Genomic DNA, 23,440 nt, shown 5'->3' with positions numbered 1-23,440 from the left:
TTTGACCGAGGTGGACAGGGTGGATGTCCAGGTGGATATGTGCACGCGCAGTCCCCTTTTATCCCGTCCGCGTCACAAAGCCATGCATTTTGTAGTAAATTTTATACTTTTATAGTGAGGATAATGCGGTTCAGAAACTGGATGATTGAACGTGTGCTGTGTGTGTGTGTGTAAATATGTACCACGTTGCATTTGTACGTTTTTTTTCTCGCATAATAAGGGAAATTGTAATCATTAATAAGGGGAACATTTAGCCGAGGTTGACATGGAGAGAATCTTGAAACATGGATAGTAGTTGTTGTGAGACAGCCAATGAGAGCCCAGTAGAGTGTAGCGAGGTTCCAAAGTGAGAATCAAACAGTATTTGGGGGTGTATGTTCCACGGGCGACATCCAAGACTGCAAAGTAACAAGGCCCAAGCATAAGAGCAATTACAGTAATCCTTCGAATTTCGCGGCTTCAACTTTCGTGGAATCACCACATCGTGGATTTTTTTATGGAATAAAAAAAGTTCATATAAATGTAAAAATCCACGCTGAAACTCGCAAGCGGATTCAAACGATTGATTACGTCCGCACTGTCTTCCGCTTGCCATTAGGAAAATGGTGGAAGACAGAGGACTCGGCACAGAAGAAAAAAATGGCGGACAGCGGGCGGTGGCCATTATTTTTATCCAAAAATAGAGCTTTCTGAGGGGTCAAGAGCTGCTGTGAGGCTGGATTTTTATCTGAAATGTGAGACCCTTGCAACCTCACGCCATGGCGCTTAGTTGAAAATAAAACTTGCTTGGCAAATTGGACGGCAGATAGCATCAGCGATTTTTTTTAGAAATGCAGGCCTCGGTCAATGTTATAGTGGATGCTACGGTGAAAGTTTAATTTCCCGGCCAGTCGGCCGACGATTCGACGGCCCATGCCCATGGCGTCGGCCGGGGCTTTGTCGGCTGGAGCTTCCACGGCCTGTGCCCGCGGCGTTGGCCGGTGATCCGGCGGCAAGCGAGGTCTGCTCCGGAACAGGTTTTTTGAAAACGAACTGAAAATGCCAGGCTTCACACCGATCACATATGTAGGGATGCTGCTGGCTGGCTTCATGGAAAAGCAAGCCTTAATCAACAAATTCGATCACCCTCATGGTTTAAAAAGACAAGAACAAAGCCTATGTTTTGACAGATTCATTTATAACAGACAATGCTGTTTTTTAAGTCATTTTGTTACCTGCCATGTTTAATCAGGTGAGTACTTGCACTAAATCTCCCATTTACCTGTTTGTTTTGGATTTATATCAAGCGGAGAGGAACTATTTTCACTGTGCGCACAGTATTTGAGGTAGTTACATTTTTAAATATATACATTATATTTAGACACTAATACATCACAGTATGGATATGCTTATAGCCGTAATATTTAATAAATATACACTTTGATAATTGTACTTTTGTACTTGTATTTCTGTATAGGCACGAAAACATATTTTGTGGTAATCATAATGGGGTGATCCTACTTTGCGGTTTTTCGTTTATCGAGGCCCTGTCTGGTCTACATTGACTGCGATATTTGAGGGATTACTGTATTTATTATTATTATAACCACTTTTCTCATTTCAAGTAAGAGGGTGATATATAAAACATTAATATTTATTTCTCTGACGGACGGACACCAGGTGGCTCACAGACCGGTACCGGTCCCAGGCCCGGTGGTTGAGGAACCCTGATTTAGTGTTTAATCTGGCTACCATGCATATTTTTGAGAAGTGGAAGGAAACCAGAGTACCCGGACAAAACCCACACAAGCCCGACGGGAACATACAAACTCGACACAGGAAGGTCCGGACCTGGGATCGAACCCTTGATCTCAGAAATGAGTGGCTGACACTCTAACCCAGGTGTGGGCAAACTATTCCAAAAATAGCCGCAGTGGGTGCAGGTTTTTGTTCTAACCTATAAGAGTAAACATTTCCACCAATCTAGTATCTTAAAAGTGCAATAAGTGGATTATAGTCGAGTGCTTCTTGTTTCAGCAGAAACCTCATTGGTTAAACTGTTTGTGTTGGATCGGTTGGAACAAAAACCTGCACCCACAGTGGCCCTCGAGGACCGCTTTGCCCATCTCTGCTGTAACCACTTGCACACCTATTCTGGGATATGAAATAATTCCACTTTAAGAATTTATGCTTGTTTAGTGTATTTATGAGGGATAAACCAATATAGGTTTTTCAGAACTGCGTGGATTTTCACATTTTTATGAACTTCAAAAAAAAAAAATCTATTTACTACAGTGCTGAGTTCTAATAGCCAGCGGAGGACAGGGGAGTGGCTTCCGCTTGCGAGTTTCCGCGTGGATTTTCACATTTTTATGAATTTACAAAAATTACAAAAACAAAATTAATTACAAAAAAATCCCAGAGAAAAGAAATCCGCGATGTAGTGAAGCCGCGATAGTTGAAGCCGCAATTTTCGAGGGATTACTGTATTAGTAGTTAGAGGAGGCCGATAGCTGACATTTGGACCTGATATTCGTTTGCAGGAATAGTGTAAAAACATAATGTAAGCCCTGAACTTCAAGAATGGGCAAGAATTTGAGTCTCGGTGGAAAACTGATAAAGATCTACCCTAAGCAACTTGCAGCTGTAATTTCAGCATAAGGTGGCACTACAAAGTTTTCATGCAAGGGGCCGAATAATGATGCACGCCCCACTTTTCAGGTTTTATTTGTTAAAAGGTTTAAAATATCCAATAAACTTCACAATTGTGTCCAACTTGTTGATTCTTGACAAACAAAATGTATCTGATATTTTTATGTTTGAAGCCTGAAATGTGGTGAAAGGTACTTTACATTTATTTAGATATAGTATATAGGATATAGATATACTACAGAAATGACAAAGTCAAAATTATCTATTCTACCCATTAACTTATTAAGAAATATATTGAAGATTCTAACAACTTATGTTCACGTATCTTATTGAATATACAATTCAACTTTATTTGTATGGTGGCAAGGCAACAGAGGGTTAAGGATTTGTGTTGGTGCTGGTGTGTGTCTCTCGCTTTCTTTGTGTTAATTCCCAATAAATAGAGCTGCAAATTGAAGCATAGCAGTCGAAACAACAATGAGGAGTCGCTTGTTTGTGTTAGAGAGCAGGCAGAAGAGAGAGCGAGAGAATGAGAGAGGAAAAGCATGCCTGCATCTGAGCTGAAATTACACAGTTTTAAATTTATTTCTTCTATATGCTGTACATTTTGTTTGCGTCCACAGTATTCTTTTTGCTGACATCGAGGGTTTTACCAGCCTGGCTTCCCAGTGCACGGCTCAAGAACTGGTCATGACACTCAATGAACTCTTCGCCCGTTTTGACAAGCTGGCCTCGGTAATGCTGATCGGTCAACTGTTCCAACTTGGCACCTTTGCGTGTTGATAGATGATTTTGTGAAGAAATAGTTCGGTATAATAACTTGAGAAGTGGTGGGAAAATGATTATTGTCACCATCTGAGTCAGAAGAACTTTGGTTGCTTGTATTAATTATACCATTAATTTTTGATTCTTTAAAATCCAACAACTGTTCTTACTTAATTTCTCTGTACGGAATCCAAAAGAGTTCTCTATCACGTAAAATTCTTGAACACCATTTTCTTGACAATGACGAAAAAAACCTGTAATTTAACATACGAGCTTTTTCAATACAAATTTCAAAAATTGACATACAATGAAATGTAAAAGAAACAGTCATGACTGTGTAATGAACGGCAAGCCGTTGGGGAATGGATCTATGAAGGGCCAAAAAGCAGTAAGCAGCAGCAATCGTCTGACAGTCAGCTGACAGTGATCGTTGTCCTCAAGTACTGGACGCTCCTGATGCACCATAGTTGCATTGGCCAGCCCATATGGCTAAATCAGCTGCAGGAACAACACAGGATATGACATACTGCAATTGTTATGTAACAATGTAACAACAACAAAAATGGTTAATAGATAACAGAAACTTGAGGCGGTAAAGAATAACTATATTTTCAGTTTTGCTTCCTGCTTGTTGATGTTTTTTTCCTAAATATTCAACTAATTTTGTCTTTTTAAATTCACACAATGTCTTTTTTTTCTTTCCTCTATCATGGCTTATCCCTTTTCCAGGAGAACCACTGTCTACGTATTAAAATTTTGGGTGATTGTTACTACTGTGTGTCTGGGCTGCCTGAACCTCGCGCAGACCATGCCCACTGCTGCGTAGAGATGGGCGTGGACATGATCGAGGCAATCTCGTGAGTGAAAAGACAAATTATAAAACCTGCTTTGGAATGCTTTTGCTGTGCAAAAATGCTAACCCTCTCACATGTGCCTTCAGTCTTGTACGCGAGGTGACGGGGGTCAACGTCAACATGCGCGTCGGCATCCACAGCGGACGTGTGCACTGCGGTGTCCTCGGTCTCAGGAAGTGGCAGTTCGACGTGTGGTCCAACGATGTTACACTGGCTAATCACATGGAAGCGGGAGGAAAAGCCGGGTAGGTAGCCGGGTGGCTTCCAGTGATGACGCTACACGTCCAATCCATTTGGACTGGGAAGGGCGACTAAACATTCGTTCATTGATGTCCAGTGCTGTAAATGGCATTGAAACGAGCATTCACAGCTAATCCTCGCACTTTACGTGATTTGGCTGGCTATCGTTGTCAATGGCAGCCTCAACTCCCCAAAATTTCTATTGAAAGGCAAATTTAATTGTATAGCACAATTCAACACAAGTTAATTCTAAGCTCTTTGCATCACATGAAAATCCGAAACACGCAAGTACTGGAAATAATTGTAACAGTGGCGGGCCGTCAGGGCCTTCAAGGCCTTCTGTGCTGGCCTAAGAAATATCTGAATCATATTATATTTTGTCCATCTATACGTACTTATTATTCCAAATGGTCTGTTAGCTTCCTTTCATTGCTTTTCCCCCTGGTTGCACTGCTTCCAGATGTGTGTTTTCATATTGAAGCATTTAACCAATCACATTTCAGCCATTATTTGTTGCCAGATCAGATCTGCCTCAAAGCCTGCACAATCAGTTCTTGCGGGCTCTGCTGCATTAAACTAGACTGTTGCTTTTAACCAATCAGATTTCAAGTTGGCAACCCCACAATGATTTTTCATAGGCGTTAGCATTTTGTTGGCTGGGACATGTCATTGCTTTCACAAACTATGATTGGCTAGTAGGCGGGCCAAAGCAGTACCGAGGCAGCCGAGATCGCAAACTCCACCCACTATGGCCGACAGAAGCAAAAACAAATAGATTCTGTTTGCTCACAAAGCTATTTTCTAGACGGACTTTTTCAGGAAAAAAATGGACATCATTAAGAAAGGGCGGTCAACTCCGTAGCTAGCAAGCCTGTTACAGCCGGGAAAATGGTGTGTGGGGCACTTTCAGCGCGCTAACTTAGCTCCACAAGCAAATAGTATATTGTTGTGTGGATTTAAGGCCATTTTCAAAACGGACTATGCCGGAAATATGACAGGACAGGCTCGACTTTCATCATTAGCTTCGATGGCGATAGGAAAGAAGGAAGAAAGAAAGGAGGATGGATATTGTGTAAAAAGGATTTTTGGTGAGTAAAATATGGCTATATTCCTAAATAATATTTCAATTGTGGGCCAAGTTCTGATATCTGAAAAGCTCCAGTGTTTGTATTTAAGCTCCAGTGTTTGTATTTAATCACAAAATGCTGCTAGGAAGTGGATTTTACCCCAATTTAATTTTTGGCGTTTCAACATTGACGTCCATCGCTGTCTTTTCCCGGGAAAAATCACCCCCCTGGCCTGGTTGTAATGTCTCAAAAGCTCCAGCATTTGTATTCAATCAATAAATGATGCTAGGAAGTGGATTTTACCAAATTTTAGTATTTTAGTGCATTTATTGTCATTTCACGTATGGACATATCGACGTTCATCGCTGTCTTTTTACCGGGGAAATGATACTCCGGGCCCGGTTCTGATGTCTAAAAAGCTCCAGTATTTGTATTTAATCAATAAATGCTGTTTTCGGCTGGATTTTACCCCATTTTCGGGCAATGTTTGCCCGTACGCCATTGACGTTCATCGCTGTCTTTTCCCGGGAAAATCACCCCCTGGCCTGGTTTTAATGTCTGAAAAGCTCCAGTATTTGTATTTAATCATGACATGCCACTAGGAAGTGGATTTTACCCCATTTTTGTGCATTAATTCATTGATTATTTTTTATGTGTCGCAGCTGTAGCTGCAGTAGAGGTTTTATAGCAATAAAATAGTTTTTGAGGGTTGGATTGATACGTTGAAGGCGCTACCAGAAAATGAACCGCCCACCACTGAATTGTAATAATGTAAATGATGTGACCTTCAAATACCGCATTGCAATAATCCAAACTTCAAAAATGAATGCATGGATATGTTTTTCCAAAAGTGCAAACACAAGTTAACATTTGTTTTGGAATTCTCTTTTCCTATAGACGAATCCACATCACTAAAGCCACACTGCAATATTTAAATGGAGATTACGAGGTGGAGCCGGGTTTTGGAGGGGAGAGGAATGCTTATCTAAAGGAGAACAGCATCGAGACCTTCCTGGTGCTCGGCTGCAGTCAGAAGCGGGTCAGTGATCAAAAGCAGATCTTCCTAAATGACACTCAGCACAATCTTCAAGTGATCAAGTGGTTGGGAATTATAAATTACCCATAATTCAGTCCCTGCGATTGGCTAGCAACCAATTCATGGTGTCTCTTGACTACTGGTGGTTGAGATAGGTTCCAGCACCCCCGCAACCCTGGTGAGGGTAAGCAGAACGGATAATGAACAAAGGAATAAATAAGTTTGGTATACCAAATGTTGTGATTTGTGTTATTAACTTTGGTATGTTTTTGATGCAATCTGGCATCTTTTGTAGAGGTTTTTAATTTAATTATGACTTTAAAATTCTTCTGTCTATTTTTTGTCATTTTCACATTAAATTTCATTTGTTAATTCATTTATTTTCTGTACTGCTTATCCTCACAAGGGTGGTAGGGGGTGCTGGAGGCTGGACCAGCCAACTATGGGCAGCAGGCAGAGGACAGACACCCTGAATTGGTGGTGAGCCAATTCAGATATGAGATCTGTTTTACATTCCACACTGAATAAAAATGTAGAGAAACAGCTGTGAGATCTAATACAACTGATTTTTTTTATTTTGGCACAAAGCTATTATAATTTGAGATTTTTTTTAAATATTATTTATAATGAATCCATTCTTTTATAGATATAATTTTCAACAAATGTGTTGAAATGCATAAAAACCCGGATGAGTCATCACCTTATTGCAGTGGTGGGGTTTGTGTGTCCCAATGATCCTGGGAGCTATGTTGTCTGGAGCCTTGTGCCCCTGGCAAGGTCACCCATGGCAAACTGGTCCTAGGTGAGGGATCAGACAAAGAATGACTCAGAAGACCTCTTATGACGAACAAGAATATTGAACAACGTTTTCCCTTGCCTGGACGTGGGTCACCGTTGCCCCACTCTGGAGCCAGGCCTGAAGGTTGGGCACGATTGTGAGAGCCATAGCGCTGAAAAAGCGATATTTCACTGTAGAAGAATGATGTGCCGAAGCGCTGAGAAGGACGACATCTTTCCTTTTGCTGTTTTTATCCAAATTGATTTCCCATCGTGCACATCACCAGTGGAGAAAGACTATGATGAGCCCATTCCAGCTTTTGGGGATTTTGAATCACCATTGAAAATTATGTTCAAAAAAGTTATGTTGATATATATGCTAAAGGCGTAGCACGCAATTGCGGTATAAATGAATCTACCATGGGGTATACCAAGAAAGAAGAAGCGAACATTCAGAAAACGGCAACACTATCCTTTTTCAAGGACACCAAGAAGGTGTTAACCACTAGGAATAAAAAAAATGAACCAGCATAATGAAGGATTTACACCATAGATAAAGCAGTGAAACTGGCATGATGAAAGGACATCAACACAATGATTGAGAGCCAAACAAGCTCAATTTTCGGTTTAGGACCACGACGTCCGCCGTAACGTCGCCCGGGTCTCACATTTCTGATAAAAATACACCCTCACAGAGGCTCCCGACCGCTCTATTTTCAGATAAAATTTACCAATTTCGTCATACCTAGTTTCTGGGTGTGATGACAATTAGGCTTTTGTTGTTGATGATGATGACAGGGCCTATGTCCGATTATTATTATAAAAATTAAGGCCACTGCCGGCTATTTTTTTTTCTCGGCGCTGAATTAAGTGTGGCTTCCGCTTGCGAGTTTCTTTTTTTAATACGTCCGAAAAAAAATCAGCGATTTAGTGAAGCTGCAAAAGTTGAAGCCGCAAAGTGAAGAAGGATCACAGTACTATTTTTTTTTATAGATTATATTTAGATACATGACAGTCTTTTCATATGCATATAACTGTAATATTTAATAAATACACTTCTTGATCATTTTACTTGTGTACTTGTATTTTGGTATCAGCGCAAAAACATGTTGTATGGTACTAAAAATAGGAGTGATCCTACTTTGCGTTTTTTTGATTCCATGTCTGGTCTACATTATCGGCGAAATTTGTTCAATTACTGTATTTCCATGCGCTCGCAACCAGTTGCAAAGAAAGCCTGTTGCATATCAAACCAATGAAAAGTTACACCAATGAACAGAAGACATCTACTAGTGCATTGTTTTTCTTTACATTAGAACAGTTGGTAAAGCCTTCATGTTTTTTTTCTCCAAGCAGAAGGAAGAAAAGGCAATGATGGCTAAGATGCAAAGAACAAGAGCCAACTCCAATGAAGGACTGATGCCACGTTGGGTCCCTGACAGAACATTCTCCAGGACCAAAGACTCCAAAGTATTCAGACAAATGGTGAGTTTCCTTCTTCCGTCCGATTTTACTTAAAAAAGAAATTTTGACCATTTGTCATGTTATCTGTCTCCTTCAGGGTATCGATGAAGCGTCCACTAAAGACAACCGCGGTGTTCAGGAGACCATGAACCCGGAAGATGAGGTGGATGAATTCCTGGGACGGGCTATTGATGCACGCAGTATCGACCAGCTGAGAAAAGATCACGTTAAAAAATTCCTGCTCACCTTTCAAACTTCTAGTTTGGAGAAGAAGGTCTGTGATTCTACCTGAATCAAAAAATAATGCTCATTTATTTAAGCTTCCTCTTATCAGACTATGTTCTACTTTTCCAGTATTCCAAGAAGGTGGATGATCGTTTTGGTGGCTACGTTGCTTGCACTCTGCTCGTTTTCTGCTTCATATCCTTCATACAGATTGTCATTTTTCCACAGTGAGTAGCCAACACCTGATCATATATAGTATTAACCTACTAAGACCCAAACTCTTGCAAGGCGTGCATTTTTATTTTCTCTTTGATATTAAGGAGCGGCCCGGTGGAGCGAGTGGTTAGCGCGTCGGTCTCAGGGGTCCGGGGTTCAAATCCGGGTTATGTCCAACTGTGTGGAGTTTGCATGTTCTCCCCAGGCCTGCGTGGGTTTCCTCCGGGTACTCCGGTTTCCTCCCACATTCCAAAGACATGCATGGTAGGCTGATTGAACACTCTGAATTGCCCCTAGGTATGGGTGGGAGTGTGCATGGTTGTCCGTCTTCTTGTGCCCTGTCCCCCGCCTCTGGCCCGGAGTCAGCTGGGATAGGCTCCAGTGCCCCCCCCCCCCCCCCCCCCCCCCCCGCGACCCTATTGAGGATAAAGCGGTTCGGAAAATGAGATGGGAGGAGATGATATGTAGGCTTATTGGGACCTGATGAGTGTAAAAACTAAGAATTATATTTTTACATGATGTAGTTTCTGAGAAAAATGATGTCCACATCATAAGTGGACGCCAGGCCCTTGTAAGTCCAAAATTTAACATTGTAGTCTTGTGAGAACCAAAAATGGACCCATGGTCCTAAGAGGTTAAGTATGAACTTTTTTTGTGCCATAGATGGCGGTAGGGTGGCCTGGTGGCCAAGTGGTTAGTGTGTCAGCCTCACAATTCTGGGGTTGAGGATTCGATCCCAGATTAGTCCTCACTCTGTCGAGTTTGCATGTTCTTCCTAGGCTTGTGTGGGTTTTCCCTGTATACTCTGGTTTCCTCCCACATCCCCAAAAGAGCCAATCGCAGACCACAAGTAGACGGGCAACCATACATGCTCACACACATACCTAGGGGCAATTTAGGGTGTTCAACCAGCCTACAATATATGTTTTTGGAATTTCCAAGGAAACCGGAGTATCTGGAGAAAACTCTCCTACTTGCCTATTTTTCTTTTGAATGAAATATTAAGCAAAGTGCATCCTCCAAGGTATTCCAAAACCTTCATTGAAAACTCAATCAAAATATGAGGCTAGGATCAAAAAATGTTCATCAAAATTGGGCGTAAATATGGTATATGTAAAGAAGTGAGTAGCTTTGTTGTATTAAAAATAGCAAGCTGGTAAGCTATTATATTTTAGTCAGCAATATTAGTTTCATCATCTGGTCTGCATTTTGACAAAAGTATCAAAATGCTCGAAACTTCATTTGGAAGGGCTCAGAGTCTCATTGTCGGCGGGTTTTCCTAAATTGACTCACTCCCGAACTCTTTAATAATCGGACATAGGCTTTGTCATCATCATTGTCTCGACAAAAGCCTAAGTGTCATCATACACAGCTGCGTATGACGAAATTGGTAGTGCTTCTCCATTAAGTGCGTTTTCCCTCAAAAGACCCAAATAAGTGATAATTTCAGACTCGTAATTTGCACTTTGCATGGTTTGTTAATTTTTTTTACATTGTCTACATTCGTTAGATCTAAAAATATTACACTCAGCTTTAAATGGCGTGTTTGCTGGACAATTTGACCAATCATTAAATTAAAAAAAACCATAGCCCTACGGAAATCTTGCCCCCTTTGCCATTTTTTATACAAACGTTCCCCTGCTGTTGATTCCTGAGGAAATTCAGTGGTAATGTTTAATACTTACTAATACTCACTTAATTAACTGTTCTTTTTCTTGCAGCACTCCAGTCATGCTGGGAATCTACATCAGTATTTTCATCATCCTGGCCAACATACTTTTCATCTGTGCCATATACTCTTGTATCAAGGTAGTAGCCCTCACAAAAAGGTTATATTCTCAACAGTGAATTTTGATCATTACACGTTTGCGCTTGTCTTGCAGCTCTTTCCTGCTGCAATGCAGACCGTTTCTAAGAAGATTGTCCAGTCTCGCACCAACAGCACTTTGGTTGGTGTGTTCACCATTATCCTCGTCTTCATCTCTGCCTTTGTCAATATGGTATGATTGAAATCAAAGTTAACCGCCGTCATCTAAATACAGCAAGACTTTGGGTTACTCGATCTATTAGTGTCAAAATGTTGAATGATCTATGAACTTTCAACATTTTGACACTTATTCCTCATCTGCTATATAGTCCTCAGCACCACCAGTTCCTGTTTAGCTGATCAGAGTATCTTTGCTTTATCGGCCATCTTTTTCTCTCTCATTCTGCCCCCGAAAATAAACCTGTCTTTTATAGCAATGCTTGCCCAGCCAAAAAATGCAATAATAAATCACCACAAAAAGATCGGAGAATGGAGAGAAAACAGACGAAGAGCAGTAAAGATATGCTGCATTCATATCAAAGTTTAACCGCTGTATGAAAAGGCCTTGCTGATCACCAAAAGCAGTTTAGTGTTCACAAAGACCGTACACTCGAAGTCTATGAAACCAAACAACTTCTGGTTCACGTAACATAAGAATTAGGACAGTAATGTAACAAATCATTTTTCTTGTATGCCACGGTTTGCGGTTTTGAGTATTGTGTTTTCCGGGCTGACCCCTAAACGTACCACGTCTGACCACGTTTGTTTGCCTCTGCAGGGGCTACAGTAGTTGTGTTCCATGCTTCCAATTCCTTCCTGTGTGAAATTTGCATGTTCTCCTCAAGGGTTTTCTCCGGGTACTCCGGTTTCCTCCCACATCCCAAAATCATGCATAGTAGGGTGGTTGAATACTCTAAATTGCTCCCTAGGTATTAGTGTCACCATGAATGGTTGTCCCTTGTACTCTGGGATTTGCTGGCCCCCAATTCAGGGGGTGCCCCGCCTGGCGCCCATAGTTGACTGGGATAGGCTCCAGCATCCCCCGCGACCATTCTGATGATAAGCAGTACGGAATATCAATGAATGAATCACCGTATTAACCCCTAAATAATCCGCTATTGTCGGCCAAAAAATGATGACTGAATTGAGGGTACGGCTTATATGCGCATAAAAACACGACATGCACAAAACTGCAAGTTGATGACAATGACATGATGACGTCACGACAAAATGGCGCTGTCGTGACGTCATGACGCAAGACAATGCGGCAATATACGGTCATTTATTTCAAAATAAAGAAAAGATAAATAGATAAAACGCTAAACAAAATTTATTTTGACCTCTATGAATATAATTAAAGGAAAAAATAAACCGTATCTTGCATAAAACGTGAAAAAACTCACGTTCCCGTCACTGCTCGCTCGGGGCACGGCCATCTTACCGTAGTTAAACGTGCTCAGACTGGCCAGACGTGAGTACTGCTATTGCTCGCTCGGGGCGCTGCCATCTTGCTTTAGTTAAATGTGCTCTGACCGTAGTTTTTACCATGTCAGCACATCACAATAGTTAAGACTGATTGAAGGTCTTGCGGTCGATCGTTAAAATATAAACCTTGATATGTACGTAATGTGTATGCTATTATTGTACCCAGACACTTGGTGAACTCTACGAATAGCGCTATGGATATATTTCCTGGTTGTGCTTACGTTACCTCCTTTTTGAATTTGTCTACGTGCAAACAACACCGTCCCTTTCGGAACACAGAACGGAAATGATTGTACATTTGTGATTATGAAATAAAACAAAATTACGCTTTCATATTTAATTCAAATTTAAGGGTGCAGCTCATACACGCGGGAGGCTTATATGCGAGTAAATACGGTGATGTACTTGTGTTTTTTTTATACAAAGTATTCTGACTTTAACGGTAAAATCTGATTTACACGGGAATTCGGGGTACATCCCTAGCGTAGTAGTGGAACACGGTTGTAACTTGAGTACTCGTTTATGTGATTTCCAACACACTGGAAGCAAAAAAAATCTGTCTTTGGTGTTTTGTAGTTTTCATGTGATACCAAGAGCCTAGCAGAGTGTGTTGCTGAGAAGTCCAACACCTCCGCAGCCATGGTGACACCATGTGTGATTCGCCGCTTGAATGTGTCTGTCGAAGGGGGTCTTGAGATCTGTCCCAGTCAAGGTCCCTCCTGCCCCTTTCCTGAGGTGAGTTCATTGTGCGTCTCCAGTGAAACCCATTTGTTCCAGATTCAACTGTGCGACCTAATATCATATTTGCATTTGAAAGCGCTTGAGATGATGATACGCTCTCGTTTCTGACAGTACTTCAGCTACAGTGTGCTGCTGACGCTGCTGGCCTGCTCAGTGTTCCTGCAGATCAGCAGCATTGGGAAGTTGGCCCTGATGCTGCTCATCCAGCTCATCTTCCTGCTGCTTGTCGAGTGGCCACAAGTAGCACTGTTTGACAATGCAGACCTTTTTGTCACCTCCAATTCCATGTAAGCATCCATTCTGGGAAGACCATAGTCGACTTTCATTAATTCGCATGTTGTCCTGCTCCTTCCTAAAATTTACAGTGTTTTTGAGACAATATGTTGTATTTTTCTTGTGTTGCCAGACGCCCGTTGTTCTCCATTTTTTTGTCACTATAATGTTCATAATTTGTTCCTGGTGAAAGGAAATTCTCCTACATGCCATTTATACTCTAGCGCAAGTTTAATTTTCTTCTTTTTGCATTTTTTTGACTAGTGGCGCTTTACTCTGGTGTGATTTATCTAAAAAAAAAAAATCAGTAATTTTGGGGGATTGTAAGCAGAATACATTTTTGTAAAACCCAAGGAACACGTCATTATTTTGTGAACTTTTTTCCTTCATAGACTCTTTATCGTAGTTATATTTTTACTCTCAGGGTCAATATGACTGCGAACCCATATTTGATTTTTTCATGCTATTATAATAATGCAAAAAGTTGAGTGGCAAATTGTTTTACCCCATTTGTGCATAAATTCAGTTTTTTTCCTTTATATTTATAGTACAGTGCGCACCACATTTGACATTCAGTTGTAGTATTAGTGTTGCCTGAACATATTTTGCAATAAGCAACAAAAAATACATGTGTAATTTTAAATCAAATGACTAAATTAATTGAAGGATTTCTTTTTGAGAAAAACATAAATATATAAAATATTATACAGTGGTACCTCGAGATACGAACTTAATGCGTTCCGGGACTGAGCTCATATGTCGATATTCTCGTAACTCAAACGAACGTTTCCCATAGAAATGAACTAAAAACAAATTAATTTGTTCCAACCTTCTGAAAAAACACCCAAAACAGGATATTGGATTGGAAAAACATTTTTATTTGTTCTAATTTGCCATCTATTAACAAAGTAACAAATTACTAGTGGTTTAATATTACTAAAATGTGTTTAATAGTACTAAAAAAATATACGGATTTTGCAGGGGAGGAGAGAGAGACGGACAGAGAGAGAGGGGAGGATGGGGGGGGGGGGGCTTTTTACACGGCAACGCGCTCGTAACAACATAAACAAATTTAAATGAACTTTGATTTCGATGCAGACACACTCAAAAATAAGTTTAATCTAACCTTACACTAAACTTAATTCTAATTTTGTTTTAAATTTTGATACCTTTCTTCTCCCGGCCGGGTTGGCTCTATTTGCCCCGCCTCCACCCTGACTTTCAGATGCAACCTAGATGTTTGCTTTTGTATTCCCTTCAAAATATTCCTAAAACGATGCACCCAAATGTCCTCACAATAGGATAACGCACGACCACTTGCCAACGAGAAGTAGTATATACGCCATTCGCACTGACTAACGGGGGAAAAAAACACTGAAAAAATGCAACGCTCCGCCCAGTGCTCGCAGAGACATTACACGAGGGAGTTGCGAGGAGAGAGACAGTACCCGTGATGTTCTTATGAGCAGCCTCTCGCGTCCGCTGTCTGCTCGTATATCAAAATTTGTCTTGTATCTCAAGATGAATATTTCCTCAAAATCTTACTCGTATCTCAAATTGCTCATATGTCGGGGCACTCGTATGTCGAGGTACCACTGTATTTTAAAAGCGCTAATATAAAAAGCCACGAGTAATGAAAAGACCTCATTTTCAGCAATAAAATCAATGAAAAACATAAATGAATTAAAAAAAAAAATCAACCAAACTCAGATAAATTTAAAAAAAAGAAAAATAAAGGTACACATTGGGATTTCTATTTATTTGTTTTGTTTCATATCTCTTGTGGCTTTACATTGCTTAAGACTTTGATTGCCAGTCTAGCCTCTCCCAGTTGAAATGGATTGGAAATCAAATGACAGTCAATGTGCTTCAAATTAAATTTCCCTATTTTACAAACTACCACAAAACCTCGTGGCATTCCCTGTAGTGAGTTAGGATAACAATAACTTTTGAATAAATTCACTGTCTCTGAAAGGATTAAAATAAAATCCAGTAAAAACCTTTAGTTCAGCAATTATTCCATTTATAGCAAACAAAAATATCTAGAATTTTTATTTAGGATAATGTCCAACTTAGGTATTTTAGCAAGAAACATGAATTAAATGTGTATGATTAGCTTTTGTGGGCCACATAAAATCATGTAGTAAGCCCAATTTGGCCCTTGGTCTTTGAGTTTGAAACCTGTGTTTTAGACTATAACATCATTAAGTTTGAGGATTTATAATCTTGTTTCTCTGTCTTTTTAGTGATCAAAATGAAACAAGTACTCAGTGGTAAGTAATTGACCTCTTGAGCATTTTCCCCATGTACATTTCAAAACTGATTTCCCCTTTGTTTTGTAATTTAGGTCCAGTTTCAATGAAACTACAAGCCAGTGGTAAATCCGTTATTTTCATTTCATATTTTTCTCTGTCATTGTCTTAATCTGCCGCACTGCACATTTTTATCTCCTCTTTTCAGCGAATTTGTTGTGACCAAAGTGTCCCTAAGGGTCATGACGCCTGTGATCCTCACAATTTTTGTACTGGCACTCTACCTGCATGCACAGCAGGTGGAATCAACTGCACGCCTCGACTTCCTGTGGAAATTACAGGTAGGCCCTGTGCCCACCAGAGAGCGTTATAGTTACATTTCAAGTTCGTTTTCTTTGACCAGCAATATGTAAACTACATCGTCCTCATTCGTAGAATGCAGTAGTAATGTATTATATTAAAACTCTTCAACGTAAAATAATCAAATGAATGACATGACATTAGTCCTATCTAGTCAAGTAGCCATTGCTCAAGAAAGTAGTCTGCCTTTTTGCTTTGGAAATGCCCTGTTTATGGATATTTTTATATATATATCTACATACATATATATGTATATGTATATATATATGTATATGTATGTATATGTGTATATATATATATATATATATATATATATATATACACATATACACATATATATACATATATATACGTATATATATATATATGTGTATATATATATGTGTATATATATATATATGTGTATATATATATATATATATATATATATATATATATATATATATATATATATATATATATATATATATATATATATATCGTATCCCTCGAATCCCTTCGGACTAATCTCTTGATTTATTGGCAAAAAGTTTGCACTGGTTTATTGAAGCTACGTTCGATAGTGCACCTGACAACCATCAACTCTATACCAGTGCATACTTTTTGCCAATAAATCGAGATTAGTGTCAGTTGCCATTAAAACGATATCTTCCTCTTCGACAAAAACAAATCTCTCCCCTCTTAACGAAACCCTAAGTTCGTCTGTTATCATAACTGTCTGGCGAAGAAGTGTCGGGCAACGAATTGTCCGGCGACGAAATGTCCAGTCGACGAACTGTCTGGCGACGAAGTGTCCGGCGACGAATTGAACATGGGATAAGGGGTTTTCTGAATCCAACTAAAGAAGAACCTTCATTCCTAGGCGACTGAAGAAAAGGAGGAGATGGAGGAACTACAAGCCTACAATCGCCGCCTGCTCCACAATATTTTGCCTAAAGACGTGGCTGCGCACTTCTTGGCACGTGAGCGGCGCAATGATGAGCTCTACTACCAGTCCTGTGAGTGCGTAGCAGTCATGTTTGCCTCCATAAGCAATTTCTCCGAGTTCTACGTAGAACTGGAGGCCAACAACGAGGGAGTGGAATGTCTACGTCTGCTCAATGAGATTATCGCTGACTTTGATGAGGTACGAGACTCTGCATGGTTGCTTTACATTGCAGCGAAAGTACAGGTTTCACTCTTGCCGTGGGTCATTCATTGGCAGATCATCAGCGAGGAGAAATACAGGCAGCTGGAGAAGATCAAGACCATTGGCTCCACGTATATGGCTGCCTCGGGCCTCAATGACTCCACCTATGACAAAGAGGGCCGATCCCACATTACAGCACTGGCTGATTACGCTATGAGACTGAGAGAACAGATGAAATATATTAACGAGCATTCCTTCAACAACTTTCAGATGAAGATAGGTAATGAGAGAACATTGTGTTTTTTGTGCCAACTTTTCAAAAAATGGTTTCTGTAAGTTTTTTTTTACCCTCACATATCCAGGTTTGAACATTGGACCGGTGGTAGCAGGGGTCATTGGCGCACGGAAGCCTCAATATGATATTTGGGGAAACACTGTCAATGTGGCGAGTCGCATGGACAGCACAGGTGTACCAGACTGCATACAGGTGGGTCACATGCCTATGGTGGTAGCACAATCATTCAGGCAAAGCTGGCGAAAAAATAGGTTTATTTACAGTTGTATGATAATGCTTCAAAGTAACCTTTCGCAAAAGCACTGTCTCCTTCTTAGATATGGATGCTAGGCCGACAAGCTAGGTGACTCCAATGGCACATGTCATTGCAGGCAGACATATACAGGAGCGTTTTAAGTGATTCCCCTTGGAGCAATACCAATGCAATGTTCTGCAAATTGAGGCAAGGGGTTTACAATATGCAGCTAAGGGTTAGATTGACATTTCTGAACCGCTTCATCCTCATTAGGGTCGCGGGGGTGCTGGAGCCTATCCCAGCTGACAGAGGCGGGGGACACCTTGAATCAGTGGCCAGCCAGCCGATCGCAGGGCACAAGGAGACAGACAACCATGCACACTCACACCCATACCTAGGGGCAATTTAGAGTGTCCAATCAGCCTACAGTGCATGTTTTTGGAATGTGGGAGGACACCGGAGTACCCGGAGGAAACCCGCGCAGGCCCGGGGAGAACATGCAAACTCCACACAGCAGGTGGACGTGTCCTGGATTTGAACCCAGGCCTCCAGAGCTGTGAGGCTGATGCGCTAACCAATCGCGCCACCAGGCCGCCCGGTTGGGTTGACTTTTTTTTTTTAAATGGAGAAAGTTATTGAAGCAAAAGCATACAGGTTCTACACTATAAGAAAGCCCAGGGTTGCGATACTTTGATGGTCTTTCACAAAATGTTACCAAAAAAAATGAAAATAAATGGACTGGGAACAAAGACATAAAGTTAACTAATTTAAAATAATGAAACTGCAATACTTAGACATTATAGACATCCTAGCAGAGAGTATGATAGTCACTACAACAGCCACCCATGGTGAAGTGGTTCTTTTGCCTGCCTTCAGTGCAGACTGTGTGGGATCGAGTCCAAGTCGATGGAAGTGTGATTGTGCATGGTTGTCTGTCTTTGTGTGCCACACGACTGACTGGTGACCAGTTTAGTGTGTAGTCTGCCTTTCGGCCAAAGTCAGCTGGGCTAAACTCTAGCACCCTGGGACTCTGACGTTAGGCGGTGTAAAAAATGAATGAGTAACGACAACTTTGATATCCAGTTTTAGAAATCTTCTTGACTCCAACAAAAGCAAGCAGGCTAGACTAGTTAGTCTACTGGTACCCTTAGAGCACACGTGTTCCTATTCAGTTTTGAGACAGATTGTAGTAAACAAATGTTTACAGCAGTGGTGTGCCGTCAGAGCCTTCAAGGCCTTCTCTGCTGGCCTAAGAAATATCTGAATCACAGACTGATGTTAATTATATTTTGTCCATGAATACTCATTAAATAATTCCAAATTGTCTGTTAGCTTCCTCTCATTGCTTTTCCCCCTGGTTGCACTGCTTCCAGATGTGTGTTTTCATATTGAAGCATTTAACCAATCACATTTCAGCCATTATTTCTTGCCAGGGTCAGAAATCTGCCTGAAGGCCTTCACAATCAGTTCTGCAGGCTCTGCTGCATTAAACAAGGGTCGATAACACTGTTGCTTTAACCAATCAGAATTCGGGTTCAAATCCTAGTCGGTCCACCAATGTGGAGTTTGCATGTTCTCCCCGGGCCTGCGTGGGTTTCCTCTGGGTACTCAATTTTCCTCCCACATTCCAAAAACATAGATGGTAGGCTGATTAGACACTCTAAATTCCCCCTAGGTATATGTGTCAGTGTGCATAGTTGTCCATCTCCTTGTGCCCTGCGATTGGCTAGCCACCAATTCAGGGTGTCCCCCGCCTCTGGCCCGGAGTTAGCTGGGATAGGCTCCAGCACCCGCCGCGACCCTAATGAGGATAAAGAGGTTCAGAAAATGAGATGAGAGAAACATTTTATAATTATCAACAAATTAAAAGCCGGAGAAAATATATAATTACTGATGCCAGACTGTAGAATAATGATTAAACTGTTCAAATGTCAAGTTGCATATTTTCCTTGGTAACATTATTAATTACCGCTACATACATTTTGTATTTAAATGATCTGCCTTTACATGCGCGCTGTGATTGGTTAGTACTAAGCCTCTTTATCCAGAGTCACCTGGCTCCAGCTCACTTTTCACTCTAACTAGCACTTTAGATATTTATTTAGTCCATATTTAACCTTTATTTTGATTTTTTTCCACTGCCAGGTAACGACAGATCTCCACCAGGTCCTGGCAGGCAAAGGATACGTGCTGGAGTGTCGGGGGGTTGTTAAAGTCAAAGGTAAAGGGGAAATGACAACCTACTTCCTCAATGATGGCCCACCCAACAGTTAGCGGCCACGGCAACAGCAAGTGGCTAGTACAGGGACAAACACCACAGAGTGAGGACTCACATGGTGACCAAATGCCTAAAGTATCCAGAAACTCCATCACTTGAATCCCAAGATGGGAGGAGAGAAAAATGTCTCAATTGATGGCCATTTTGGCCCACTCACAAGTCGGAGGACAACTGTTTTTTTCTCCTATTTGGCCTCTCTCAGGCTTCTTGAAAGATGCAAAGTCTGTTTATTTAAATCAACGCCTTTTAGCCTGTGTCAAAAGAAGATTTAACGCTGTACATAAGGCTACTTCCTTTTACTTTTTCGTTTTGTTTTGACATAAATTAAAAAAAGGTACTACTCTTTTAGTTCCAGATTATTTATTTCAAGGTCAAATGTATTGTGCAAAAGGTCCTTTATGAAAAAGTGTGAATACATATAGTACGTGCACAAATATCCTGTTTACTACACGATAATAAGTGTGTACGTACATGCATATTTGTGTATGGATATGTATAATAAGAGGAGGACTATATTGACCAAAGACAAAAGTATTTACTAAAAGCAAGGCGAGACATGTTCTCGCAGTCTTTTGTAAGGCCTGACCCTTTCCTTTTTCCTCTTGTCCAGCTGCTGGCAGTAAATACTGCTTTTTTTTCTTTTCATAAATATGTAACAAAAAAAGTATTTATTTTTATCTGTCATTCCGGCAGCAAAGCGCATTAACTCTAAATTATTATTATAGTGCCCTCAAACTTAAGCTGACCCAAGACGACTAAGGATGTTTTGAAGATGGCTATATTTGAAAATTCTTCTTTTCTGTGTGTGTCTGTGCGCGCGTGTTCTCCGAGGAGTACAAGTAGCTTCAGCTGGATTTTATTCACAACCCATTGGTTGCTTTTCTAGAATAAGAGCCACCGATGATATTCAGCTGGTTTAAGCCGTAACAATATGTCAACCACTCCTTCGCCTTTTGGAGGTGTAATTGGTGGAAACAGAAATGGAGGCTTTGTCAGCAAGCCGTCTCGAAGGAATTTAGGAGAAAATTTTGAAATTTAAAAACAAGACGAAGGAAAGAAATATTTATTGTTATGACTGAATACTGTGCTTTGTAGGGAGGGGCATAACTATTTTCACTGTGAGGTTTTTATTCTACAGCAAAAATGCTTTCTTGTCAAACGTAAACGCTTAGAAGCATGTCTTATTGTTGTATCTCAGTTCATTTTTGTTAGTTTCAATGTAGGGTAATTTGTACCACTTCTGTATCCATCATTTTTATATTCTTAAAGTTGTTATGATGATGATGGTGATGATGGTGATGGTGATGATGATGAGGATGACGATTCTGATTAATTATGCTTATTCTGATGATTCCATTCTAGTGAAAAAGGATCAGAGACCAGCACGCTTTCTTGTGAAGCTTAAGCTCACAGTAAACAACTACTCAACTGCAGCCAATGAAATCTGCTATTCAGTCCTCATATACACTGGTTATTAGTGCGATCATGTTCAGCAAATAACTCGAGAGCCCTGTTGGTGGGCATAGCAGTGAACACATTTTTTGGGAAAATTTACTGGTCTTCTCCTTTTAATGTTTTTATGACACTCCTGCAGTATTGTAACTCTCAGTCAGGCTTTTCAGCACCTCAGCAGAGAACGGAACATACGATACCTGCATTTCTTGGTACTATACCACTATGTGGTGACTGGACAAGGGGGAAGTAGAAGGCTGCACATATTTTTCAGGATAATCTCATCAATTCTTATATTATTTTACCAGTCTTTCAGTAACATTTGTGCTGACGGCTGACTTTGATTGCCTTAAGTTAATATGAGACATATTATTAGAAGAACATTACATAGGAACTGTGCCTGCTGGCCCTTTCTGGAGTGCTGATGGGAAAAAAAAAGAATAAGGGCTTGTTGAGAATATTCGCCATGCAACAGCTCATCACCCATCTGTTTTGCCCTGACTCCAATTTTTCACCACACTGGCCGGTGGCAATTAGTTTGTACCAAAGCCAGCTCACGCAGCCTTGTGCTTTCAATCGCTACTGTTTGACGATGTTCACGCTCCAGTGTGACAGAAACACCAGAAGACGGCGATGTAATAGGAAAAACTCCCAACGGGCAAGTGAACTGTGACCAATTATCGAAAGGTTAAAATAATGGACATGCGTTGATAAAAATGTTCATTGTATGTATTCTAATTCTGTTGGCTGTCCATGGACTAATTTTGTTATTCGTTCTTGGGATGTTTTGGTGAAGCCGGAGAGGAAGATTGTCTCTACACAACTGAAATAGCATTGTGCTCAGGCCTGATAAATGACCTTCCGTACTTGTTTTATTTGTATTTTTCCTGAGTGAGGTGTGTTTTGCTATCGCCGAAAGAAGTTAAGGCTTATGGCAGAAAAATAAAATTTCCCCTTGATGAAAGAAAACTAAAAAAAGATATTGATTGCTCATTTGTATGACACTATGCATTATAATAGACTTGTGAACTACAACGCATCAGTAAATCTGAAAATATTCGGTCCAAGTACTAGAAGATCTCAATGGGTAAATGAATACATAAAATGCATAAATTGTTGCATTATTTCTGTTTCCCAAACAACTACATGCTTTATTCTAAATTTCTCAGTAATAATAGCTAAGGCATTTGACCTTGGGTCATCACAGCAAAATGGCCGATGTACACAAATGTGCATGATTTACCGGTTAGGCAGAATTGACTGCACTTCCTCTATTATGTTGATGCTTTCAAATTTCTACTCTACTCGTAGTCTGTCTGAATTTATTTACTAACGTTAGTGTTAGATATTTTGTTGTTGCAACTAATGTATTTCACTTTGCATTTGGAATACTATAAAAATAAACTCACTGCTACCAGTTAAGGAAAAGGAGAAACTGTAGCAACAGTTACTAATCATTAAGGTTAGCCAAGTACATGAAGAAATACTTTTGCGAAAATCATTTCCTCATTCTTGTCAAACGTGTTATTCGGTTTCCAAAAGGAGGAAGCCAATATGGTTATTAGGCTCTTAGATAAGGACATTAGATTCCAGGCAGGGATTAGGATACATAAAGGCCACTTTTGTTAAATTCACTGCCCTCCGAAAGGACACACTGTAAAAACTCTTGCATGGCATGACAGTGCAAAAGTTATTTAGAAGAAATTGATAAGAACAATTTTCTCCCTCAGGCTATCTTCAGTAGAACAGTTGTCACCTTTGATTGGTTTTTATGGGAGCAGACCTGTGAATGGGTCAATTTACTGCATGTTTGGTCTGCACAGTCTTAACTTTAATTTGACATTATGAGAAAAATGCA

General features: G+C 40.4%; 1 protein-coding gene across 4 annotated transcripts in view; it reads left to right on the top strand.

Annotated features, from left to right (window-relative positions):
* LOC144077341 (adenylate cyclase type 6-like) overlaps window positions 1–20,478 on the top strand; it is a 49,735-nt gene extending 29,257 nt beyond the window's left edge. For 3 of the 4 annotated variants that reach the window (XM_077605133.1, XM_077605048.1, XM_077605221.1), the window contains 18 exons: window positions 3,255–3,366; window positions 4,126–4,253; window positions 4,337–4,495; window positions 6,455–6,596; window positions 8,724–8,855; window positions 8,932–9,108; window positions 9,189–9,286; window positions 10,997–11,084; window positions 11,159–11,275; window positions 13,144–13,302; window positions 13,420–13,595; window positions 15,828–15,854; window positions 15,929–15,958; window positions 16,042–16,174; window positions 17,056–17,319; window positions 17,398–17,602; window positions 17,685–17,809; window positions 19,998–20,478. In XM_077605133.1, coding sequence (XP_077461259.1) covers window positions 3,255–3,366; window positions 4,126–4,253; window positions 4,337–4,495; window positions 6,455–6,596; window positions 8,724–8,855; window positions 8,932–9,108; window positions 9,189–9,286; window positions 10,997–11,084; window positions 11,159–11,275; window positions 13,144–13,302; window positions 13,420–13,595; window positions 15,828–15,854; window positions 15,929–15,958; window positions 16,042–16,174; window positions 17,056–17,319; window positions 17,398–17,602; window positions 17,685–17,809; window positions 19,998–20,126 — 2,401 coding nt within the window. In that variant the 3' untranslated portion in view covers window positions 20,127–20,478. The remainder of the gene's footprint in view (window positions 1–3,254; window positions 3,367–4,125; window positions 4,254–4,336; window positions 4,496–6,454; window positions 6,597–8,723; window positions 8,856–8,931; window positions 9,109–9,188; window positions 9,287–10,996; window positions 11,085–11,158; window positions 11,276–13,143; window positions 13,303–13,419; window positions 13,596–15,827; window positions 15,855–15,928; window positions 15,959–16,041; window positions 16,175–17,055; window positions 17,320–17,397; window positions 17,603–17,684; window positions 17,810–19,997) is intronic. The other variant, XM_077605296.1, reaches the window with a different exon arrangement.
* Window positions 20,479–23,440: the final 2,962 nt, after the last annotated feature.

The sequence above is a fragment of the Stigmatopora argus genome, chromosome 1 (assembly GCF_051989625.1).
Source record: "Stigmatopora argus isolate UIUO_Sarg chromosome 1, RoL_Sarg_1.0, whole genome shotgun sequence".
NCBI classification, from domain to species: domain Eukaryota; kingdom Metazoa; phylum Chordata; class Actinopteri; order Syngnathiformes; family Syngnathidae; genus Stigmatopora; species Stigmatopora argus.
Note: the sequence above shows the minus strand (reverse complement) of the source record. Positions and strands in the feature narration are given on the sequence as shown.